The sequence below is a fragment of the Zingiber officinale genome, chromosome 4A, assembly GCF_018446385.1.
Source record: "Zingiber officinale cultivar Zhangliang chromosome 4A, Zo_v1.1, whole genome shotgun sequence".
Taxonomy (NCBI): domain Eukaryota; kingdom Viridiplantae; phylum Streptophyta; class Magnoliopsida; order Zingiberales; family Zingiberaceae; genus Zingiber; species Zingiber officinale.
Window position 1 is genome coordinate 7,248,174 of NC_055992.1, and position 23,105 is coordinate 7,271,278.

At 47.5% G+C, this 23,105-nt stretch overlaps 1 protein-coding gene and 2 long non-coding RNA genes across 3 annotated transcripts; all 3 read right to left on the minus strand.

The window, feature by feature from the left end:
* Positions 1-449: 449 nt before the first annotated feature.
* On the minus strand, positions 450-5,894 carry LOC121969444. Its single transcript, XR_006108564.1, has 3 exons — positions 5,768-5,894; positions 1,626-1,686; positions 450-499 (listed from the first exon to the last, which is right to left on the minus strand). It is a non-coding gene; the product is annotated as an uncharacterized LOC121969444 (long non-coding RNA).
* A 350-nt stretch (positions 5,895-6,244) lies between these two features.
* On the minus strand, positions 6,245-7,073 carry LOC121972209. Its single transcript, XM_042523904.1, has 2 exons — positions 6,360-7,073; positions 6,245-6,271 (listed from the first exon to the last, which is right to left on the minus strand). Exons 1-2 carry the CDS (start codon positions 7,071-7,073, stop codon positions 6,245-6,247), a joined length of 741 nt encoding a protein of 246 aa, XP_042379838.1.
* Positions 7,074-7,210: 137 nt separating this feature from the next.
* On the minus strand, positions 7,211-9,317 carry LOC121969445. The gene is made up of 4 exons (XR_006108565.1): positions 9,225-9,317; positions 9,057-9,117; positions 7,840-7,929; positions 7,211-7,349 (listed from the first exon to the last, which is right to left on the minus strand). It is a non-coding gene; the product is annotated as an uncharacterized LOC121969445 (long non-coding RNA).
* Positions 9,318-23,105: the final 13,788 nt, after the last annotated feature.

Sequence of the window (23,105 nt, forward strand, 5' to 3'; positions counted from 1 at the left end):
CTTCGACTGGTGATGTGGATCTCCGGCGAATCTGCAAAGAAGCCGAGCCGGGAGGGGTTTCCAGACGACGACCCTCCGACGCTCAAGTCAGGCAGCGAAGAAGAGAAACGAAGTAACACTACTGTGGCTGTCACGCCCCAGAGGAGTCCCTGCCAGACAAAAATCCGACAGCATCTCCCCTGTACCGGTGACAATATAAAGCATACATACATACATCACCATATATAAACATAAACAACATATTCATCAGCCCACACGGCTGGAACATACATAAAATAGAAACAACATAACCACGAAATGTATCAATTATATATATATCTATCCATAGACTACAATTACTATACAGATAAACGACATCTGTAACAAAAGTGAAAAATGTAAATACAGCGAAACCAAAAGTAAAACAAACCAGAAAATCAGCACGTCGAGATCTCTAAGCAACTCTATATGAAAGTCCAAAATCAACAGTAATATCAAAAGGATCCCTGTGTCTGCAAAACTAGAGACCATGGAATGTAGCAAATTAGCCAAATGGCTAAGTGGATACTCAAGAAAGATGTGCATGAATTTAATCTTATTGAAGAAGTCAAGGAAGTAGAATAAATCATCATCTTTTGTTACAACTTTAGGATTATTCTTAAAGTTCTACCTTTATACATATATATGTATAATCATCTTCTCATTATCTATAATCAGGTAAAATTTTTAGATAGAGTTTGGGATCTTCACCTTATCATCACTTGTCATCATTAATAAAATCAATTTTTCAATCTTATTATTTAATCACTAAATTATAAGTTATCATGGTAAGATCAACATATATATCAATAGTCTGAATCTGATAAATCAACTAAAAAGTGAATCACTGGAGCCAATATCATCAGAGTGAAATATCATATGGATAGGCTAAAAGCCTCCTAAGAGTATAAAACTGTCGCATACGTCATCTGACGTACGGGCTATCAGCCCTCACCGGTGGAAGACATAATAAACTGACCGAGGGCTACATCACGCCAACACGCCTCGGGTGTACGGTCAGGACTCTGGACCGCGGCCGCCGCGCTACCACAATAACATGTGGGCGGTCCAGTACTCTAGTATAGAGCTCTGGTATAAAGCTAGGCTCATAGTCTTCACTTTTTAATTCTTCATTTACTATCTTTATTATTTCACCTTTATGATTATATTCATCCATTTATCATGTTTATTCTCTTTTCATATTGAATGGTCAATCAAGGTAATATTTTCGTATCAAGTCTATTAATTTATCATTATAGGGTCCACAGATAAAAAGCTACAAGTATCAACAGATAGAGTATCAAAAGCATGAAGTATGAAAGGTCAAGCAAGTCAAAAGAGACAAGGTATCAACAGAAGAGAAATTCAGAATATTTCTTTAATTTAAAAAAAAACAACCCTTCCCATATCAATCCCTATATGAACCCACATGTGAACAAGAAATAATATTAATTATTTACCCTCCAATAATTTTAATATTTTAACCCATTTCGCTATTTATAATATCAGTTTAATCCCCATTTTGAAAACAATAATATAACCTATACATATTCCAATTTATATATTTATTCATGCACAAGGAAATAGACAAGAGTAGATGTATCCACCTTATATACAGCAAAAATCTCCGAGTATCGGCAGGTCACCGTGCTCCACTCGAGCTCGGATCTACAAACACAATATCAAACATAACTTAAATAATCAAAATACTATCTAATAATAATAATGACCTAAAATCTACACATTAACTTAACCCAAAGCAACCTAAAATATACCTTCTAAGGGTTTTATGTGGCTGCTGGAAATGAGGACAGCAACTAGGGTTATTTTCCCTTCGTCGTTGGCCGCCTCAGCTAGCTCCGCGAGCGGTCCGGCGAAGGCACAGCGGAACCTGCGTGTTCGCTGAAACAACCCAGAAACACGTCACCAGTAGCAACTAGGGCTTTGTTTTCCCCCCTTTCCTAGTGGTCCGGCGAGCTCCGGCACACTCCGAGGAGCTCCGACGATGTTGCCGAGAAGCAGGACAGCAGCAAGGAAGAGGAAGCTTGTTGCCGTCGGAGAAGAGAAAAAGAGAGAAGGGGGTCGCAAATCTGGAGAAGAAGAAAGGGAAGGGATCTACCCTTCGTCACCACCGGAGAAGAGAAAGGAGCTGCTGCGATTTCTCCTTTTCTGCTGTTGACGAGAAGCAAGGAAAAGAGAAGAAGGAGGGGTTGCAAGGTTCGGTGGGGGAAGGGAAGAAAAAAGGAAAAGAAGGGGGAAGGGGCACGTGGACAGGTATGGCTTGTTGATTTTTTTTTTTTTTTTTTTTTTTAATACCTAACATTCTCCCCCACTAAAAGAAATTTGGTCCCCAAATTTAAGTAATTGAGGAGAATTGATACCTGAGGTAAATAAATGAGGATATCCGATACGCATATCCTCCTCACGCTCCCAAGTTGCTTCTTGATCAGAGTGGTGCTGCCACCCAACTTTTACGAGACGAAGGCATTTGTTCCTCAACCGATGTTCCTTGCGATCTAGAATACGAACAGGGAATTCTTCGTATGTCGCATCAGACTGTAGGGGAACTACAAGATCTTTCAAGACATGTGTCGGATCCGGAACATACTTCCGCAGCATAGAAACATGAAAGACATTATGTACTCCTGCTAAAGCTGGGGGTAAAGCAAGTCGATATGCAACAGCACCAATCCGGTCAAGAATCTGGAAAGGTCCGATAAATCTGGGTGCTAACTTCCCTTTTAACCCAAATCTCTTAACTCCCTTTATGGGTGAAACACGAAGAAATACGTGATCACCTACTGTGAATTCTAACATTCTTCGTCTTTTATCTGCGTAACTCTTTTGGCGACTCTGAGCAGTCAATAGTCTCTGTCTAATAGTTCGTATAAGCTCAGCATCATGCTGAACACTCTGAGGGCCCAAGAGTTGACGTTCACCGACCTCATCCCATAAGATAGGAGATCTACATGCTCTGCCATAAAGTGCCTCAAACGGTGCCATTTGAATAGCAGAGTGGTAACTGTTATTATAAGCAAACTCTACCAAATGTAGGTGGTCCTCCCAACTACCCCCAAAATCTAGCACACAAGCACGCAACAGATCCTCTAGAGTCTGGATAGTGCGCTCCGACTGTCCATCAGTCTGAGGATGAAAAGCGGTGCTAAAGCGCAGCTCGGTTCCCAACGCCTTTTGGAAACTTTGCCAGAATCTCGAAGTAAAACGTGGATCTCTATCAGAAATAATACTGAGGGGAATACCATGGAGTTTAATAATTTCTCTGCAATATAACTCTGCTAGACGATCTAGAGATTCTGTCTTACGAATCGGTAAGAAATGTGAGGATTTAGTTAACCGATCGACAATCACCCAGATTGAATCATGTCTCCTCTGGGTCCTTGGTAACCCCGTGACAAAATCCATAGTGACATGCTCCCACTTCCATTCCGGTACTACAATCTTCTGAAGTAACCCGGTCGGTCTCTGGTGTTCTGCCTTAACTTGCTGGCAAACTAGACACCGAGCTACAAAGTCTGCAATATCTCTTTTCATACCTTTCCACCAATATGATCGCTTCAAGTCTCGATACATCCGTGTACCACCAGGATGAACTGCAAATCTCGATCGGTGGGCTTCTCGAAGAAGATCCTCCTTAACAGGATGTACCTGTTGGTGCAATCGACAAGAGATCCATCCATATCACGTGTGAATTCTGGCTTGGGGCCTAATTCCAACTCACTAGCTATAGATCTGAGATACTGGTCTTCCATTTGACTTTCCTTAATCCGCTCCACCAATGGGGACTGTGCGATCAAGGAGACCAGTATACCACGCTGTGTTTGCCCTACTTCAGTTAAATCTAACTCTGAAAACTGTCTGACTAGATCTGTAACTGCCACCCTGTGAGTTGCCAATACTCCTCTAGACTTCCTGCTCAATGCATCTGCGACTACATTAGCTTTTCCAGGATGGTAGTTGATAGTGCAGTCATAGTCTTTCAGAAACTCCATCCACCTTCTCTGTCGAAGGTTTAACTCTTTCTGAGTGAAAAGATATTTCAGACTCTTGTGATCGGTGAATATCTCAAAGGTAATACCGTAGAGATAATGTCTCCAAATTTTAAGGGCAAAAATGATGGTCGCTAATTCTAAATCATGCACGGGATAATTCTTCTCATGATCTTTTAGCTGACGAGAAGCATAAGCTACTACTCTATCATACTGCATCAAAACTGCCCCTAATCCTTGAATAGATGCATCCGTGTAAAGAATGAATCCATCATCTCCAGAGGGAATAACTAATACTGGAGCACTCACCAATCTCTGCTTGAGCTCTTGGAAGCTTGCTTCACAAGCCTCAGACCAAGTAAACTTGACTCCTTTTCTAGTTAATCGAGTCAAAGGTGCAGCAATACTAGAAAATCCTTCCACAAATCTCCGATAGTACCCAGCTAATCCGAGAAAACTACGAATTTCCTGCACTGACTTTGGTTGTTCCCATCGGTCAACTGCTTCAATCTTCTGGGGGTCTACTGAAATCCCTTTACTAGAGATTACATGCCCTAGAAATCCCACAGAAGTAAGCCAAAAAGCACATTTACTAAACTTTGCATATAAGCGTTCCTTCCGTAAAGTTTCTAGAACTATTCTGAGATGTTGTTCGTGTTCCTCTTCTGATCGCGAATATACCAGAATGTCATCAATAAAGACAATAACAAACCGGTCTAAATATTCTAAGAATACCCGGTTCATCATATCCATAAAAGCTGCAGGAGCATTGGTAAACCCAAACGGCATTACCAAAAACTCATAATGTCCATACCGAGTACGGAAGGCAGTCTTCTGAATATCTGTATCTCTAACCCGTAACTGGTGATAGCCTGATCTTAAATCAATCCTTGAGTACACACAGGTACCTTTAAGCTGATCAAATAAATCATCTATTCTAGGTAGAGGATACTTGTTCTTGATAGTTGCTGAGTTTAACTGCCTATAATCAATGCAGAGCCTTAAGGATCCATCCTTTTTCTTAACAAAGAGCACCGGAGCACCCCAAGGAGAAACACTAGGACGGATAAAACCCTTGTCTAGCAACTCCTGAAGCTGGATCTTTAGTTCCTCTAGTTCTCTTGGCGCCATCCGATATGGAGCTTTCGATATTGAAGCTGTGCCAGGAAGCAACTCAATGGCAAACTCTACCTGTCGCCGAGGTGGCAAGCCAGGAAGTTCTTCAGGAAATACGTCGGGATATTCACGTATTATGTGGACATCAGAAAGCTGGACAAAACTATCCACATTGGAATTTACTAAAGACAAGAGATACCCCTTGCATCCCCGAGCCAACAACTGCTGAGCCTGGAGAGCTGAGATAATAGATACCCCTCGATCATTGATCCCAATAAATTCCCATGATGATTGATCTAAGGGTTGAAAAGTCACCACTTTGGCTCGACAATCGACAGTGGCATGATGCTCTGACAACTAATCCATACCCAAAATAATATCGAATTCAGTCATCTCTAGCACTTGTAGATCCCCAGTAAGGATATGACTATCAAAAGTTAAAGGGCAACTCTTGATCTCCTGATCTGACATCAATACTCCACCTGATGGTGTCACTACTGATAATCCATAAGGTCGAAGAGTTGGGACCCTCCTAATCTTGCATACAAACTCAGGAGAAATAAAGGAATGCGAGCTACCCGTATCTATCAATATATCCGCAGGAATATTATAAACAGAAATAATACCTCGGATAACAGATCCTCCAGCTCGCTGTGCCTCCTCACGAGTCAAAGCATAAACATGACCCGGCTCAAGACCTGATGGCTGACCCCTCTGGATAGAAGAAGAGGGCTGACTCTGATCCTGCGAAGGTTGGTATGACTGGGTCGAAGGCTGATAAGAGAATGGTGGCTGATACTGCTGGGGTGGAGGTAATAAGTACTGCTGGGGTGGAGGTAGCAGGTACTGCTGGGGTGGAGCCACCAAATACTGCTGAGATGGAGCTGGCAGATACTGCTGAAGTGGAGGTACTGAGTGATACTCACTCTCCACCTGGGACTGCAAATGATAGAGTTGTGGCTGGTGAGCAGACTGTGTAGGTGGGGGATTTCGTGGCTGAGACTGCTGGGATCTCTGCGGGCCTTTCTGCTGCCGAGACTGTGGAGGTCGTGAGGTAGGTCGAGCCTGCTGAGACTGTGATCCTCCTGCTTGATGTTGTGCCTTCAAAGTGCAATATTTCTGCATATGTCCTGGCAGTTTACAATAAAAACATATACTCTTATCCAGTGGACATTCTGATGCCAGGTGATTTGGTGCACCACATTGAAAACACTTCACCGATATCTGGTCCCGCTGTGATGGAACTGGGCGACTAGATCCCTGTGATACTTTGGCCACCTTTCGTGACCGTGAAGATTCTCTAGTCGTATCCTGACCACGAGATCGACGACCTCGACTCTGCTGTCTAGAGTGTGAGCTCTGCGAGGTCTGTCGGCTGGCTTCTCTTTCTTGAGAGACTTGCTGCTGAGTCATCTCAATAAATATGGCTCGATCAAGTGCCTCTCGATAAGTAGTAACAGGAAATCCAGACATCCTGATCCGAATATATGCTGTCAGTCCCTGTGTAAAGTGAAACATACGGTCTGAGTCCTGAGCAACCATATGTGGGCAAAACTCAGCAAGTCTGCTAAATTCTGCACTATAGTCTAGCACGCTTCGGTCACCCTGCTTGAGACTCATGAATTCCTGGCGTCGAGCAACACAAAATGCTGCAGGAAAATACTGTCTCTCGAACGCCTCTCGAAAAGACTGCCAAGAGATAATCTGATCCCCAAAGACTGTCTTTTGCATCTTCCACCATGTGGATGCTTGCCCTCGAAAATGATAAGCGGCTAGCTCTACCTTCTCTGTGTCTGAACAGGACATGTATCCAAAAGTGGCCTCAATATCCTCCAACCATGTACGCGCCACCCAAGGATCGGTGCCTCCATGGAACAGCGTAAAACGATCCTTTGCTGAACTAGCAAGCAAAGGAATACGGGCCTTTTCCATAATAAACGATGCTGTAGGAATGGCTGGCACGGCTACCTGAGCTGCAACAAGATGAGGTTGTCCCTCAGTCTGACCACCGACTCCAATACTGGGACCAACCTGAGCTCCCGGTACCAACTCAGATGGTGATATAGGAGCCTCATCCAAACCAAGATCAGTAGTAGTGGCACGCTGACATGCACGACCACGACCGCGACCACTACCACTGTCGTAACCACGCCTGCGACTACGGGCACGGCTACCGCCCCAACCGCGACCACGGGCTCGTGGCATTGCCTATAAAATCAGATGAAAATTTTCAATAATCATTTATAATCAAGATAATTAAAACAAAGAATGACCCGTAAATCCTATAGCTCAGTGATACAACTCGACTTGTATAAAAATGTCTTTGATCGAGAACTACATAAATCGAAAAAAATCTTGAAATAAAACCAAAACCCACGAACAAAAAATGAAAAACTGAGCTCTGATACCAATAAAATTGTCACGCCCCAGAGGAGTCCCTGCCAGACAAAAATCCGACAGCATCTCCCCTGTACCGGTGACAATATAAAGCATACATACATACATCACCATATATAAACATAAACAACATATTCATCAGCCCACACGGCTGGAACATACATAAAATAGAAACAACATAACCACGAAATGTATCAATTATATATATATCTATCCATAGACTACAATTACTATACAGATAAACGACATCTGTAACAAAAGTGCAAAATGTAAATACAGCGAAACCAAAAGTAAAACAAACCAGAAAATCAGCACGTCGAGATCTCTGAGCAACTCTATATGAAAGTCCAAAATCAACAGTAATATCAAAAGGATCTCTGTGTCTGCAAAACTAGAGACCACGGAATGTAGCAAATTAGCCAAATGGCTAAGTGGATACTCAAGAAAGATGTGCATGAATTTAATCTTATTGAAGAAGTCAAGGAAGTAGAATAAATCATCATCTTTTGTTACAACTTTAGGATTATTCTTAAAGTTCTACCTTTATACATATATATGTATAATCATCTTCTCATTATCTATAATCAGGTAAAATTTTTAGATAGAGTTTGGGATCTTCACCTTATCATCACTTGTCATCATTAATAAAATCAATTTTTCAATCTTATTATTTAATCACTCAATTATAAGTTATCATGGTAAGATCAACATATATATCAATAGTCTGAATCTGATAAATCAACTAAAAAGTGAATCACTGGAGCCAATATCATCAGAGTGAAATATCATATGGATAGGCTAAAAGCCTCCTAAGAGTATAAAACTGTCGCATACGTCATCTGACGTACGGGCTATCAGCCCTCACCGGTGGAAGACATAATAAACTGACCGAGGGCTACATCACGCCAACACGCCTCGGGTGTACGGTCAGGACTCTGGACCGCGGCCGCCGCGCTACCACAATAACATGTGGGCGGTCCAGTACTCTAGTATAGAGCTCTGGTATAAAGTTAGGCTCATAGTCTTCACTTTTTAATTCTTCATTTACTATCTTTATTATTTCACCTTTATGATTATATTCATCCATTTATCATGTTTATTCTCTTTTCATATTGAATGGTCAATCAAGGTAATATTTTCGTATCAAGTCTATTAATTTATCATTATAGGGTCCACAGATAAAAAGCTACAAGTATCAACAGATAGAGTATCAAAAGCATGAAGTATGAAAGGTCAAGCAAGTCAAAAGAGACAAGGTATCAACAGAAGAGAAATTCAGAATATTTCTTTAATTTAAAAAAAAAACAACCCTTCCCATATCAATCCCTATATGAACCCACATGTGAACAAGAAATAATATTAATTATTTACCCTCCAATAATTTTAATATTTTAACCCATTTCGTTATTTATAATATCAGTTTAATCCCCATTTTGAAAACAATAATATAACCTATACATATTCCAATTTATATATTTATTCATGCACAAGGAAATAGACAAGAGTAGATGTATCCACCTTATATACAGCAAAAATCTCCGAGTATCGGCAGGTCACCGTGCTCCACTCGAGCTCGGATCTACAAACACAATATCAAACATAACTTAAATAATCAAAATACTATCTAATAATAATAATGACCTAAAATCTACACATTAACTTAACCCAAAGCAACCTAAAATATACCTTCTAAGGGTTTTATGTGGCTGCTGGAAATGAGGACAGCAACTAGGGTTATTTTCCCTTCGTCGTTGGCCGCCTCAGCTAGCTCCGGCGAGCTCCGGCGAGCTCCGGCAGTGCTGCCAAGAAAAGGGCAGCAGCTAGGGCTGCTGTTGGAGGAAACAAAAGGCAGCAAGGTGCTGCTGTTGGAGGGGAAAAGGAGAGAGCAACTAGGGCTTTGTTTTTCCCCCCTTTCCTAGTGGTCCGGCGAGCTCCGGCACACTCCGAGGAGCTCCGACGATGTTGCCGAGAAGCAGGACAGCAGCAAGGAAGAGGAAGCTTGTTGCCGTCGGAGAAGAGAAAAAGAGAGAAGGGGGTCGCAAATCTGGAGAAGAAGAAAGGGAAGGGATCTACCCTTCGTCACCACCGGAGAAGAGAAAGGAGCTGCTGCGATTTCTCCTTTTCTGCTGTTGACGAGAAGCAAGGAAAAGAGAAGAAGGAGGGGTTGCAAGGTTCGGTGGGGGAAGGGAAGAAAAAAGGAAAAGAAGGGGGAAGGGGCACGTGGACAGGTATGGCTTGTTGAATTTTTTTTTTTTTTTTTAATACCTAACAGTGGCTACAGTAATCAAGATTGCATACCTCCGTCGAAGTCTGGGGGTCCTTATATAGGACCCCGGAGAGGCGTGGGCACGCTTCTCCAAACATACCTCGATAGGATTGTGTCAAAAAAGCATGTTTGACGTCATTTCACAATCATCCGAGCATATCCCGGATGTGACGGTGGAAATTTCCGCCATACGATATTCTGTCCGCACCGGCCGCCGACCGTGCTGTTGTCGGCGGCAGATGTCTTGAGGATGAAGCTACCAGCTGTCCTTTTTGTCTCCTAGCGCTTTCACTTGCTCCCGGGCCGAGCGGACCAGCCGCTCGGCGCTCATGGTCTCCGGGAATGCGCCCACCTTGGCCCGGGCGGTGAAGCCCTACTCATGCGGCTCGGCCGAGCGTTCCGCTCGGCCCATAGACTCTACTTGAGCATCGAAAACCCAACCCCTGGTCGGGCTGTCTTTCGTCCGGTCGGCCGGATGCTTGGTCGGCCTGCCAGTCCGCTCGGCACGACCTCGGGGTTGACCCTCTTGACCGTTGACCTCCCGCCAACGAGGGTCCCCCGTCCTTACCACCGCATCACATGCCTCCCCCTTAAGTCTAGTCGAAGGAGACGCTAAGTCCGACTGACTGGACTGCGTCTGATTGGTGTGTCCGGCCGACCGAGGACTATGCAAGTAGGTAACGCCGCTTGGCGTGTCCCCGGTTGGTACTTGGATGGTTTCGTTTGCTTGCCGTTGTCCCGCCGTTCCGGCATCGGTCACGCTAATTATCCCTAGAAAATTCCTCGGTATTTGTGTAAATCATCGTCATTAATGCTCAGCACGTGGCCACGCTCGCATGATGGTGCTCATTAAATGCGACCTGTGAGCGAGCGCCACGTGGTCGCGCATTCGTCATCATTCACTCGAGCCGTTAGGTCTGATGTAACCTTCGGCTTTTTCGAATTTGACGGTCAAATCCCCTCCTTAGATCCCGTAACCTGGATCGGACGGCGTCGGTTGATCGCGCCCAATGTTTATAAACATCTTTCTTCTTCGACCGCTTCACGATATTGCGTGCACATCCGAAAGCTTCTCCTTCTTCTCGTCCATCACTCTGACGAGCTCGCTACTTCGCTTTCTGGAGATCCCTCATCGCCTCCTTCGGTCCTATCCTTTGTAAGGCCCTTTCGCCCTTTTCCTTTCAGTTCCTTTGTGTTTTTCTTTGTACTTCTCGCTATTTTCGTGCTCGTTTGGCCACTGTTCCGACCATCTTGCTTGTCAAACTTTGGTTTCCTCTGTGTCGTTCTTTGTCTTCGATAATGGCCAGTTCTTCTCGTCCCTCCGACCTCGCCCCTGGCCTCTGGTATACCACCACCGAGAGGCGATTCGATGAGAGGGATGCGCTGAGCCTTACCCGAACCTTTGAACTTCCCTCTGACCACGAATTGATATTTGCCACACCTTCCGATCGGCCACACGACCCTCCGACCGGCTCTGTTTGTTTTTTCCGAGGCCAATTCGTGGCCGGTCTGCGCTTCCCAATTCATCCGTTCATCCTTGAGGTGTGTAACTATTTCCGCCTTCCGCTCGGCCAACTTATCCCCAACTCCTTTAGGTTGTTGTGCGGGGTGGTTGTCCTTTTTAGGCTGCACGACATCCCCTTAGTCCCTAAGACCTTCCATTACTTTTACTACCCCAAACAATCCGAGTGGAGAACCTTTCTCTTCCAATCTCGGATCGGTTTAGTCTTCTTCGACAAGATGCCGACCTCGAACAAGCATTGGAAAGAAAACTATTTTTATCTTCGTTTTCCCGAGCGTCCGTCCTTTCGCACTAAATGGCAAACCACTGTGCCGAGCCCGTCGGATCTTGGTAAATATAAGAGCCAGCCAGACTACCTTCACGCAGCCAATTTGCTAGCTGGGCAGAGATTCAACATCAACAAGCTGCTCCACGAAGGGGTACTATATATATTCGGACTGAGCCCGATCAGAATGAAGCTCCCGAGCAGCATGGGTAAGCATTTTCCTTGCTCCCCTTTCCTTTTGGTCTAACTGATTTATTCTTCTTTTATGCAGTTGACATCATGTGGCGCGCCAAGGTTGCCGATCGGCTAAAGTTGAAAGCTGTCGAGGTGGAGGCAGCAGCCGCGAAGGAGATGGCCGATCTGGGTATTGAACCGGTCGGCTCACACGAAGGGGAAAGTGCGGAAGCTTCACCTGCGGTTGGAGAGTCGGCTGCTCGGACTTCTGCAACTGCACCGGTCGGTGATGCTATCTCGTCCGCCGGACAGCCTGTATCAGAAGAAGTAGGGCACTCGACCGAGGACTCCCCACTGATAATACGCAAACGGCGCCGGACGGATCTCCACACCCAGTCAGCTACATCTGTTGAGCCAGCGACTGAGCCGACCGGCGTCCCCACCGTAGCGATTGCCTCGGCCCCTAGTCCAGTCGAGGCCATTTCTTCAGATCGAACTCCTTCCCAGCTTGATCTGCCAGTGGCTTCTCTTGGTGTGCCGCCCGTCAGTTCCCAGCCCCGAGCTCCTCTTCGGCTTAGGCGTTTGGGAATAATATCCGCCCCGCCTCGGCGAGTCATCCGGGCGCCAACCTTGGCTCAATCTGATCCGAGCGGCCGTCGAGTGGTTAAGGCCGTCCTCCACCTCCCGACGGAAGAATTTCTCCTGGCGGCTGATCGGCCAGTCGCTCTTGAGCATCAGATTACCATCCGCGGACCACTCGCCAGGATATGGGAGGATGCGTGGGCCCGAGTCACCTTGATGACTCCCGGTCAGCTCAGTGATAGTCACTTGCAGCAAGCTACCGGGGTATGTTTCTTCACACCATACATCCCTATTTGCCTTAGTCCGTAATATCGTTTCCTTTGTGCGCAGACTTGGGTAGAGAACATCGCGGTCAGCAACCGCCTGGCTGCACTGGAGGAAGAATTAAAAAGGTTTCAAATTTTCGGAGGGGCTCCAGCTCAGGGGCCCTCATATGCCACGCTCCGAGCCGAGTTGAGAAAATCGGAGAAATTACTGGCGGTCGAACGGCACAAGTCCTCTGGCCTGGAGACCAGGGTAGCAGGCCTTGAAGCCCAGGTCAAGTCTCATGACCGGGAGATGAAGCTGGCGACCAACAGAAAAAACACAGCTATCTCCGATTTAGAGGCTAAGAATGTGCAGGCCCGAGCGCTGGAGCAGCGCGCCAAGGAGTTAGCCGATCTGCTTTCTGCTGAGCAGGCGGGCCGATCGGCCTCCAAAGCTAAACTGTAACTAGACAAGAAAGATCTCCAAGACGCTCTTGATGCTTCCCGAGCCGCGCTAAAAGAATATCAAGATGGTGAATCAAGCCGCTTCGAGGCGATGAAGAAAAACTATCTCCGCTCGGACGAATTCGGAGAGAAGTTTAGCGATCGGCTAGTTATATCCTTCGAAGAAGCCATCCGGGCGACGACTTATCTAAAAGCTCAGGGCCACATCCAGGAGACAGCCTTCATACCTCCCAAAGACATGGCCGGCCTCTTAGAGACCATTCCCGGACCCATCTTTGATCCACTGGAGTGAGGAGCGTCTCTTACTTGTCTCTGTCTATGTATTGAAGTTTTGTCTATATGCTCGCCGTTCGACGAGTTAACATTATCGTCTTTCAATTTGACCTTCAACTTACTTATCTGCGCATTTCTTGACGATGGGTCAATGAGACTTCGCTTCTGTTGACGTTACTTCTGTGACCATATTCTTTCCAAGCGGCCTTCGGTATTTTTCGGACCGGCGCGTTTATAGTTGCCGATTTTTTATCTCAGGGATTTAACGTCGCCGCTCGATGGTCTTCGAGCCGAGGGGTTTATAGTCGTCGGTCCGACTCTAGAGTTTAATGTCGCCGCTCGACGGTCTTCAAGCCGGGGGGTTTATAGTCGCCAGTCAAACTCTAGAGTTTAACGTCGCCGCTCGACGGCCTTCAAACCGGAGGATTTATAGTCGCCGGTCCGACTCTAGAGTTTAACGTCGCCGCTCGATAGTCTTCAAGCCGGGGGGTTTATAGTCGTCGGTTTGACTCTAGAATTTAACATCGCCGCTCAACAGTCTTCAAGCCGGGGGGTTTATAGTCGCCTGTCCGACTCTAGAGTTTAACGTCGCCGCTCGACGGTCTTCAAGCCGGAGGGTTTATAGTCGCTGGTCCGACTCTAGAATTTAACGTCGCCGTTCGACGGTCTTCAAGCCGGGGTTTTTATAGTCGCCAGTTCGACTCTAGAGTTTAACGTCGCCGCACGACGGTCTTCAAGCCGGGGGGTTTATAGTCGCCGGTCCGACTCTAGAGTTTAGTGTCGTCGCTCGACGATCTTCAAGTAATTTGCCGTTCGGCGAATAACGCTCAGACTCTTCGCAATTTTTCTTATCTTCAATCCTGCAGCCAAAGGATACATACGAGCGGAACATACATGAAATGAATTACACTGGTGCACCTTTTATCCAGCACGGTACGGTTGGAGGTGGTTTGCGCTCCATGGTCGATCTAGCCGTCGTCCGCCTTCATCTTCCAGGTAGTAGACACCCGATCGGAGCTTCTCGACAACTCTAAAGGGCCCTGCCCATGGAGCTGCCATTTTGCTCACATCGCCGACCGGCTTCACCTTCTTCCATACAAGATCACCGACCTGGAATGCTCTGGGAATTACACGCCTGTTGTAATTCTGCTTCATTCTCTGCCTGTACGCCATCAGTCGGACGACTGCTTTAGCTCTTGCTTCGTCCACCAGGTCCAACTCCAGCTGCCTCCGCTCGGCATTGTCCTCATCGTAGCTTTGGATCCGATCAGACTCCACTCCGACCTCGACTGGGACGACCGCCTAGCCGCCGTACACCAAGTGGAACGGTGTTACTCCCGTTCCCTCCTTTGGGGTTGTGCGGATGGCCCATAGTACGCCGGGCAGCTCATCCACCCAGCTTCCTCCTATGTGATCGAGCCGAACCCGAAGTATTTGCAGGATCTCCCGATTGGCCACTTCGACTTGACCGTTGCTCTGAGGATACGCCACGGAAGTGAAGTGTTGTTCGATGCCGTATTCTTTGCACCATTCTCCGAGCTCCTGACCAACGAATTGTCGGTCGTTATCCGAGATGAGTCGACGAGGGATGCCGAACCGACAGATTATATACTGCCAGATGAACTTTTTGACCATCTGCTCGGTTATCTTGGCTAGTGGTTCGGCTTCGACCCATTTGGAGAAGTAGTCGACTGCCACTAGTAGAAACCTCCGCTGACCGGTCGCCATGAGGAAAGGTCCTACGATATCCATGGCCCATTGGTCGAACGGGCAGGATACTGTGGACGCCTTCATTTCCATCGTAGGCCTATGGGAGAAATTGTGGTACCTCTGACAAGAAAGGTAGGTAGCAACGGTCCGAGCGGCGTCTTCCTGTAGAGTTGGCCAGAAGTAACCGGCCAGCAGAATCTTCCTAGCCAAAGACCTGCCGCCCGGATGACCTCCGCAGGATCCTTGGTGTACCTCTTGGAGAATGTACTCTGCGTCCTCCGAGCTGACGCACTTTAGTAGCGGCCGGGAGAACGTCTTTTTGTAGAGTTGATCCCCGATGAGTATGAACCGGTCGGCTCTCCTCCTCAATAGCTGGGCTTCCTCTCGATCGGACGGCGTGGCCTCTAATCGTAAAAATTCTATTATGGATGTTCTCCAATCGCTCGGGAATGTGAGACCTTCCATCCGGTCGATGTGCGCCACCAGGGACACTTGCTCGATTGGTTGCTGGAGGACTGTCGGCGAAATTGAACAGGCGAGTTTGGCTAGCTCGTCTGCAGACTGGTTCTCAGCTAGGGGGATCTTCTGTATGACAACCTCGACGAAGTTGGTCTTGAGCTTTTCAAAGGCCTCCGCGTAGAGCCTGAGCCTCGTGCTGTTTATCTCGAAGGTCCCTGAGAGTTGCTGAGCAGCTAACTGGGAGTCTGAAAATAGTGTCACCCGGCTGGCTCCCACGTGCCGCGTGGCCTGCAGGCCGGCTATGAGGGCCTCATACTCCGCTTCATTATTGGTTGCTCGGTAGTCCAGCCGGACGGGCAGGTGCATCCGCTCTTCTTGAGGGGAAAGCAGCAGGATGCCAATTCCGCTTCCGAGCCGAGTGGACGATCCGTCCACAAATACTTTCCACATAACTTCGGGCTCGGGATTTTGCACTTCGGTCACAAAATCTGTCAAGGACTGTGCCTTAATCGCCGAATGGGGTTGATAATGAATGTCGAACTCACTCAGCTCCGTTGTCCACTTGATGAGCCACCCGAACGCTTCTGGATTCAGGAGCACCCTTCCTAGTGGGTTGTTCGTCATTACGATGATTGCATGCGCCAAAAAATAAGGACGGAGCCTCCGTGCGACCAGGACTAGGGCGAACGCGAGCTTCTCGAGACCAGTATAGCGGGACTCAGCATCTTTTAAGATATGACTCAAGAAATACACTGGCTGCTCTTCTCCGCCTCCCTTTACCAGTGCCGAGCCGACAGCATGCTTGGTTGATGACAAGTATATGCGGAGCGGCTCGCCCACGTTTGGTTTAGCCAGTACAGGTAGTGAGTTGAGATAGGCTTTTAGCTCTTCGAATGCCCGATCGCACTCCTGATCCCACTGAAATTTGATGGCTCGGCGTAGGATCTTGAAAAACAACAAGCTCCGGTCGGCTGTCTTAGAGATGAGTCTTGACAATGTCGTTATCCGGCCGGTGAGGCGTTGCACTTCCCTCAAATTCCTGGGGGGCGACATGTCTTGTAGCGCTTTCACCTTGCTGGGGTTCGGCTCTATGCCCCGCTCGGTCACAATGTAGCCCAAGAAACGCCCGTCTTTTACTCCGAACAGACATTTTTGGGGGTTCAGTTTGACTCCATACCTCCTCAGTGTTCGGAAGGTTTCCTCTATGTCTATGAAAAGGTCGGCCGCTCGGAGTGACTTGATTAGCATGTCATCTACGTAGACTTCCAGGTTGCGCCCGATCTGCTCCCGGAATACTTTGTTCATCAGTCGTTGGTAGGTAGCCCCAACGTTTTTGAGTCCGAACGACATCACGTTGTAGCAGTAGGTGTCGTCCGCAGTAACGAAACTCACTTTGTCTTGATCCTCCCGAGCGAGCGGCACTTGGTGGTAGCCCTGATATGCATCCAGCATGCATATTAGCTCGCACCCTGAGGTAGAGTCTACCAGTTGATCAATCCGGGGTAGAGGGTAAAAATCCTTCAGGCAGGCCTTGTTCAGATCCCGTAAGTCAATGCAGACTCTCCATTTGTTCCCTGGCTTAGAGACCAGCACCACATTTGCGAGCCAGCTCAGGAACTGCACCTCCCTTATGTGGCCGACCTCCAAGAGCTTCTCCACCTCCGCTCGGATGATGATATTCTGTTCGGCACTGAAGTCCCTCTTCCTTTGCTTTACCGGCCGAGCATCCGGTCGGACGTGAAGTTCGTGCTGCGCTATGCTCGGCGAGACTCCTGGTAACTCGTGGGTCGACCAAGCGAAAACGTTGCAATTTTTCTGGAGGCATTTGATCAGCTTTTCTTTCTGGCTTGCTACCAGGTCGGACGCTATGAAAGTAGTGGCCTCCGGTCGGGCAGGGTGGATCTGCACCTCCTCCTTTTCTTCATAAACTAGAGAATGTGACTTTTCGGTTATAGCGTTTACCTCGACTCGTGGCACTTTCCGAACGGATTTAGCCTCAGCTCAGACCATCTCTAAATAGCATCGCCAAGCAGCAAGCTGATCTCCTCGGACCTCCCCACCTTGGTCTTCCACCGGGAATTTGATCTTCTGGCAAAAAGTGGAGACGACCGCTCGGAACTCGTTGAGAGCCGGACGCCCCAGGATAACATTGTACGCCGAGGGAGCATCGACCACGATGAAGGTGGCGGTCCGTGTTCTTCTGAGTGGCTCCTCTCCCAGCGAGATAGCCAGCCGGACCTGTCCGACTGACAAAACTTCGTTACCAGTGAACCCGTAGAGGGGGGTGGTCATCGGCAGCAACTCGGTTCGGTCAATTTGTAATTGGTCGAAGGCCTTTCAGAAGATTATGTTGACCGAGCTACCTGCATCAATAAAGATGCGGTGAATAGTATAGTTAGCTATTACCGCTCGGATGATGAGGACGTCATCATGCGGGACTTCGACTCCCTCGAGGTCCCTTGGCCCAAAGCTGATCTCGGGCCCGTTCGCCCGCTCCTGATTGCAGCCCACCGCATGGATTGTCAGCTGCCTGGCGTGCGCCTTCCTTGCCCTGTTGGAGTCGCCTCCGGTCGGCCCTCTGCCGATGATGTTAATTTCACCTCTCGACGCATTGCCTCTGTTCTCCTCCTCCCGAGCGGATGGTCGGGGTCGTTCATGCGATGCTTGAGGAATGGTCCTGTGCTGCTGGTTATGCTGCCGCTCGGGAGACCTCCTCTCTGTATGCCGAGCGGGACTTTGGTGCTGATGTCATCGATTTGGGGAAGGTGATCGACGACGATAGCTCCTCGGTGTGGGATGAGTGATTGGAGGGAGGCTCCGACAGTCGCGGGTGTTGTGAGTAGCTGACTGATGGAGCGAACAAAACATGGGAGTCCATACCTTCCCTTTCGGTTTAGGCCGATCGACCGCTACTTGTTGAACGGCGTGCGACCTTATTTGTTGATGAGACCTGGCGACTTCTGCACGGGGTCCTCTCGGTGGTTGATAATTGGAAGGCGGCTTCCGTTCGGCTTGAGCTGGTGGCTAGGCTGGTGCTTCATTTTTCCTCGCCATTTGTGCTTCCTCCATGTTGATGTACTCGTTGGCCTTGTTCAACATTTGGTCGTAGCTGTGAGGTGGTTTTATGATGAGCGAACGGAAAAACTCACCGTCCACAAGCCCCTGTGTGAACGTGTTCTTCATAGTTTCCGAGGTGATCGTCGGGATATCCATGGCCACCTGGTTGAAGCGTTGGATGTAAGCTCGGAGCGACTCCCTCGATCCCTGCTTGATGGCGAATAGACTGACGCTGGTTTTCTGATAGCGTCTGCTGCTCGCGAAGTGGTGGAGAAATGTCGTGCGGAACTCTTTGAAGCTTGTTATTGATCCGTCTGGCAGCCTCCGGAACCACCATTGTGCCGACCCCGAAAGGGTGGTGAGGAACACTCGGTACTTTACCCCATCTGTATATTGATGTAAAGTGGCGGTGTTATCGAACTTACCCAGATGGTCGTCCGGGTCAGTAGTCCCATTGTATTCCCCGATCGTCGGAGGCGCGTAATGTCTTGGTAGTGGGTCGCGCAGGATGGCTTCGGAGAACTATCTATTGATCCGCTCGGGGGGACGAGTCTGTCCTTGGCGCCTTGCCTTTTCTATTGTCCCACGCGGGGACTTCGTCTGACGAAGATCCTCGGTCGAGGTTGGCCTGCGCGACCTCTGACGGCGATTGGAATAAAGCCCGATGGAACGGTATCGGGGCGGGCGGAGCTTCCACCTGAGTGCCGGTCAGACCTTTGTTCTGGCCCCATATTGAGAGCTGCTTTGGCCGGTCGTCTAGTGCCGCCTGACCGCCTGATGCTGACGTTGCCTGTTGCGCCAGCTGATCGGCTTGAGCCTTTTGCTGCTGCTCGACTATCTTGGCCTCCCGCGCTTGGATGAGCGCGTCTAATTCTTCGGGGGAGAGCGTCACCATGAGCTGGCGTCCAGCTTCTTCCATCTTCTTTGCTCGGATTCAGGTGCGTTCCCACAGACGGCGCCAATTTGATCATGTCCGAGCGCTGAGTCGACGGACGCTGGGGACGTGACACTCTCCGCTGTCTTCGACTGGTGATGTGGATCTCCGGCGGACTTGCAAAGAAGCCGAGCCGGGAGGGGTTTCCCTACGACGACCCTCCGACGCTCAAGTCAAGCAGCGAAGAAGAGAAACGATGTAAAATATCGAACTAGATAATAATTAAATAATAATGTTTAATAGGCTAATAGCCTTAACATAATTTTTAGGAATTTTTAGAAATTTTCTGAGAATTTTTCGGAGCTCATATGACATATTTTAAGGGGATCAATTATTAGCTTGTAGGAGAGCCCGTTTGGATATCCCAATTAAGTGGGAGTTGATTGAGAAATTAATCTAGGGCTTAATCAAAGATACCTAAGTTTATAAATCCTTTTCTCTTCTTTACCCGTGACTAAGCCCTTCCCCACCGTCGACTCTCCCGATCCCTTCCCTCTCCCTCTCACGCTGACTCCTCTTTCTCCCTCTCTTCCGCACGATCGACGCCGACGACCCTCTCATCGTCGACGCTGATCCGCCCTCTTCGGTCATGAGCGAGAAGTGGTCCCTCTCCGAGCTTCCTCGCGCCATCACAGACACCGCAGAACGCGATTCTGGCCTTTCCTTTGCCCTAGCACCAGCCGCCGCATCTTCTTCCCCCGAGCCTCACCTCGAGACGTTGCCTCCGCTCCTTCACCGGGCCTCTTCTCCCCAAGCCGTCATCGGTTCTCTGCTGTGTCGAGCCATAGCCGCCAAGTTCTCGCACCTGAGCTGGCCTTTCCTCCTTGCATGAGCACCCCACAGCCGACGATCTCTTTCCCCTCGAGTCACCACGCCGACGATCTCTCCCTTGTAGGTATGGATTAGTGTTTATTTTGGTAAGCTAGCATAAGGATTCGGGTGTTGCTGGAGGAGTCTTGATCTGTTGAGCTTTTGGTTTCTTGTTGGATTTGCTGATGAGGAGGATTACAAGTGATCTTATATTCGATTCTTTTTCATTGTGCTAAGTTCTGTGAGAGAGGGATATGAGTTGGATGCAAGGGGTGGTTGATGGATTTGGTTTTTAATGCTGGGTTCTTTTCTTGATCCGGTTCTTTCAGGTTTTCTGGGTTCGTGTTTGTCAAAAGGGAAGTGGAGTTTCCAATTAGATTGTTTCATGTTGTATCGGTGATGTTGAATCAATTTGGTTAGGGAATTGGCAATCAATTTATTTGCTACATTGAGAGGGATCAAATTGTAATATTGAATTAGGTGGAATAATCAAGGGATAAGATTGATTTCAAGTTAATTAGTTGTAATCAATTTCATGGTTAGGTTGTGGTAGTCTAGCCAATTGTTCAGTTGGTTAGAGATAAATGTAGTATTTGATCTATTTTATGTGTGGGATTAGTTGGTGTTACATAATTAGATTGAGATTAGGTTTTCTATTTGATGTATGGTAGAACCTAGTTATGATATATATCCTATATTATAGGGTTTGATTCTGATTTGAAGCGAACTCTAAGGTGTGAAGATATTCCGGCACGATCTACGTATAAAGGCGGGTACTTCTTGCTTTGTGTTTCTTTTAGTACTTTGACCTTAGTGCATGAATTATTTTGGATAAGAACTGTTTACCTTGACTCCACTCTTATTTTCCTGCGCTTGATACTTCCACGCAATCTTTGAGAAATTCGTTTCTATATCTATACAGTCTCTTGTTGTTGTCCATGATCAGTAGCAGACACTAGATACCATGTTTGTATGCTTTGACTGTTGTTTATTTATGTACTATATTGAGCATGCTGGCTTCATGTAGTATAGCTGTTTCTGCTTATATATATATATATGATGACTGTTGCATTGTTCACATCATGTCATTGCATGCATGTCGCATTCTCGGCCACTCGAGAGAGTGGTAGCTGGAGTTGATGCCGCTTGTCCTGTCGTGCCGCACTCGGCCACTCGTGTGAGTGGTAGCTGGAGTACGAGCAGCAGGGACCCCGTCGCAGATGTAGCTAGTTAGCTACTATGCAACTGTCCCCTCGGCCATTCGTGTGAGTGGTAGCTGGAGTGGTGTACAGTTTGTCACTGACCCGACCTCTCGACCATACAGGGGTCATGGTGCGGAGAGGTGGGCGGGAGTGATCATCTGTGCATACGCTGTTATTATATTTGCTTGGGCTGCTGTTGTTCATATATGCTATTATTGCTTACTTACTGTTGTTGTTCACATATGCTGATATGTTTACTTATGTTGAGATATATTCTCATCGTAGATGTTTAGTCATTGTAAATTTGTATATACCTTGCTTATTACCTCTGTAGTTCTGAGCAGTACTGTAGCAGGTTAGTATCAGTTTTGACCTATTATACCTGGCCTAGGATATGATTTCAGGTATGAGCATTTATCTTGGTTTTATTGTAGTATCTGCTATTTCCCTTATGAGACTGTATACTGTTGACACTCTCTACTTATATGTCATGTTCATGCACTACCTCTTTCTTTACCCGCTGAGTTTCAATACTCACCACCCCACAAAATGATTTTCTTTCGCCAGGTAACAGATAGATGAGTCATGGATGCTTGGAGAGATGTCGGCTGCCAGTCCTGGATCCTACGTCACACTCGAGGATAGTTTCTTTTGGGTCTTGTCACTGTTTGGATGTATATTAGTTTTGCGTATTTTGGTTTTGAACAAGTCGATGTGTTTTTTTAGAGTCTAGTCTGGTGGTTATAGGTATTTTTGTTAGTGTCGTTGTTAGTTTTACGTTCGTATTATTTTATGTCTTCCGCTGTGCATGTTTCCAGTCGTGTGGGCTGTTGTTAACTGTGTGGTTATTATTTTTTATTTATTTATGTTCAGCCGGGTAGACTATGTATATTAATTGCGTGGTTATATTATTTCTATTGTGTATATATTCCAGCCGAGTGTGGCTGATGTATATTTTGTATGTAGTAATGTTTCAGATTGTCACCCGTACAGGGGAGATGCTGTCGAAATTTCCTCTGGCAGGGACTCCTTTGGGGGCGTGACAAATGAAGTAACACTACTGTGGCTACAGTAATCAAGATTGCATACCTCCGTCGAAGTCTGGGGGTCCTTATATAGGACCCCGGGGAGGTGTGGGCACGCTTCCCTAAATATACCTCAGTAGGGTTGTGTCAGAAAAGCATGCCTGACGTCATTCCGCAATCGTCCGAGCATATCCCGGATGTGACGGTGGAAACTTCCGCCGTACGATATTCTGTTCGCTCCGGCCGCCGACCGTGCTATTTGTCGGCGGCAGGTGTCTCGAGGATGAAGCTACCAGCTGTTCTTTTTGTCTCCTAGCGCTTTCACTTGCTCCCGGGCCGAGCGGACCAGTCGCTCGGCTCTCATGGTCTCCGGGAATGCGCCCACCTTGGCCTGGGCGGTGAAGCCTTGCTCATGTGCTCGAATGGAATTGTGCCTTTTTGTCATGCGGCTCGGCCGAGCGTTCCGCTCGGCCCATAGACTCTACTTGAGCATCGGAAACCCAACCCCTGGTCGGGCTGTCTTTCGTCCGGTCGGCCGGATGCTTGGTCGGCCTACCAGTTCGCTCGACACGACCTCA

Excerpts from the sequence above, each read along its gene's own strand:
- LOC121972209 (XM_042523904.1), bottom strand. The coding sequence starts at position 7,073 with ATGGAAAAGGCCCGTATTCCTTTGCTTGCTAGTTCAGCAAAGGATCGT. Across the intron at positions 6,272-6,359 it reads CACAGCGGGACCAGATATCG|GACATATGCAGAAATATTGC; the intron begins GTGAAGTGTTTT and ends GTAAACTGCCAG.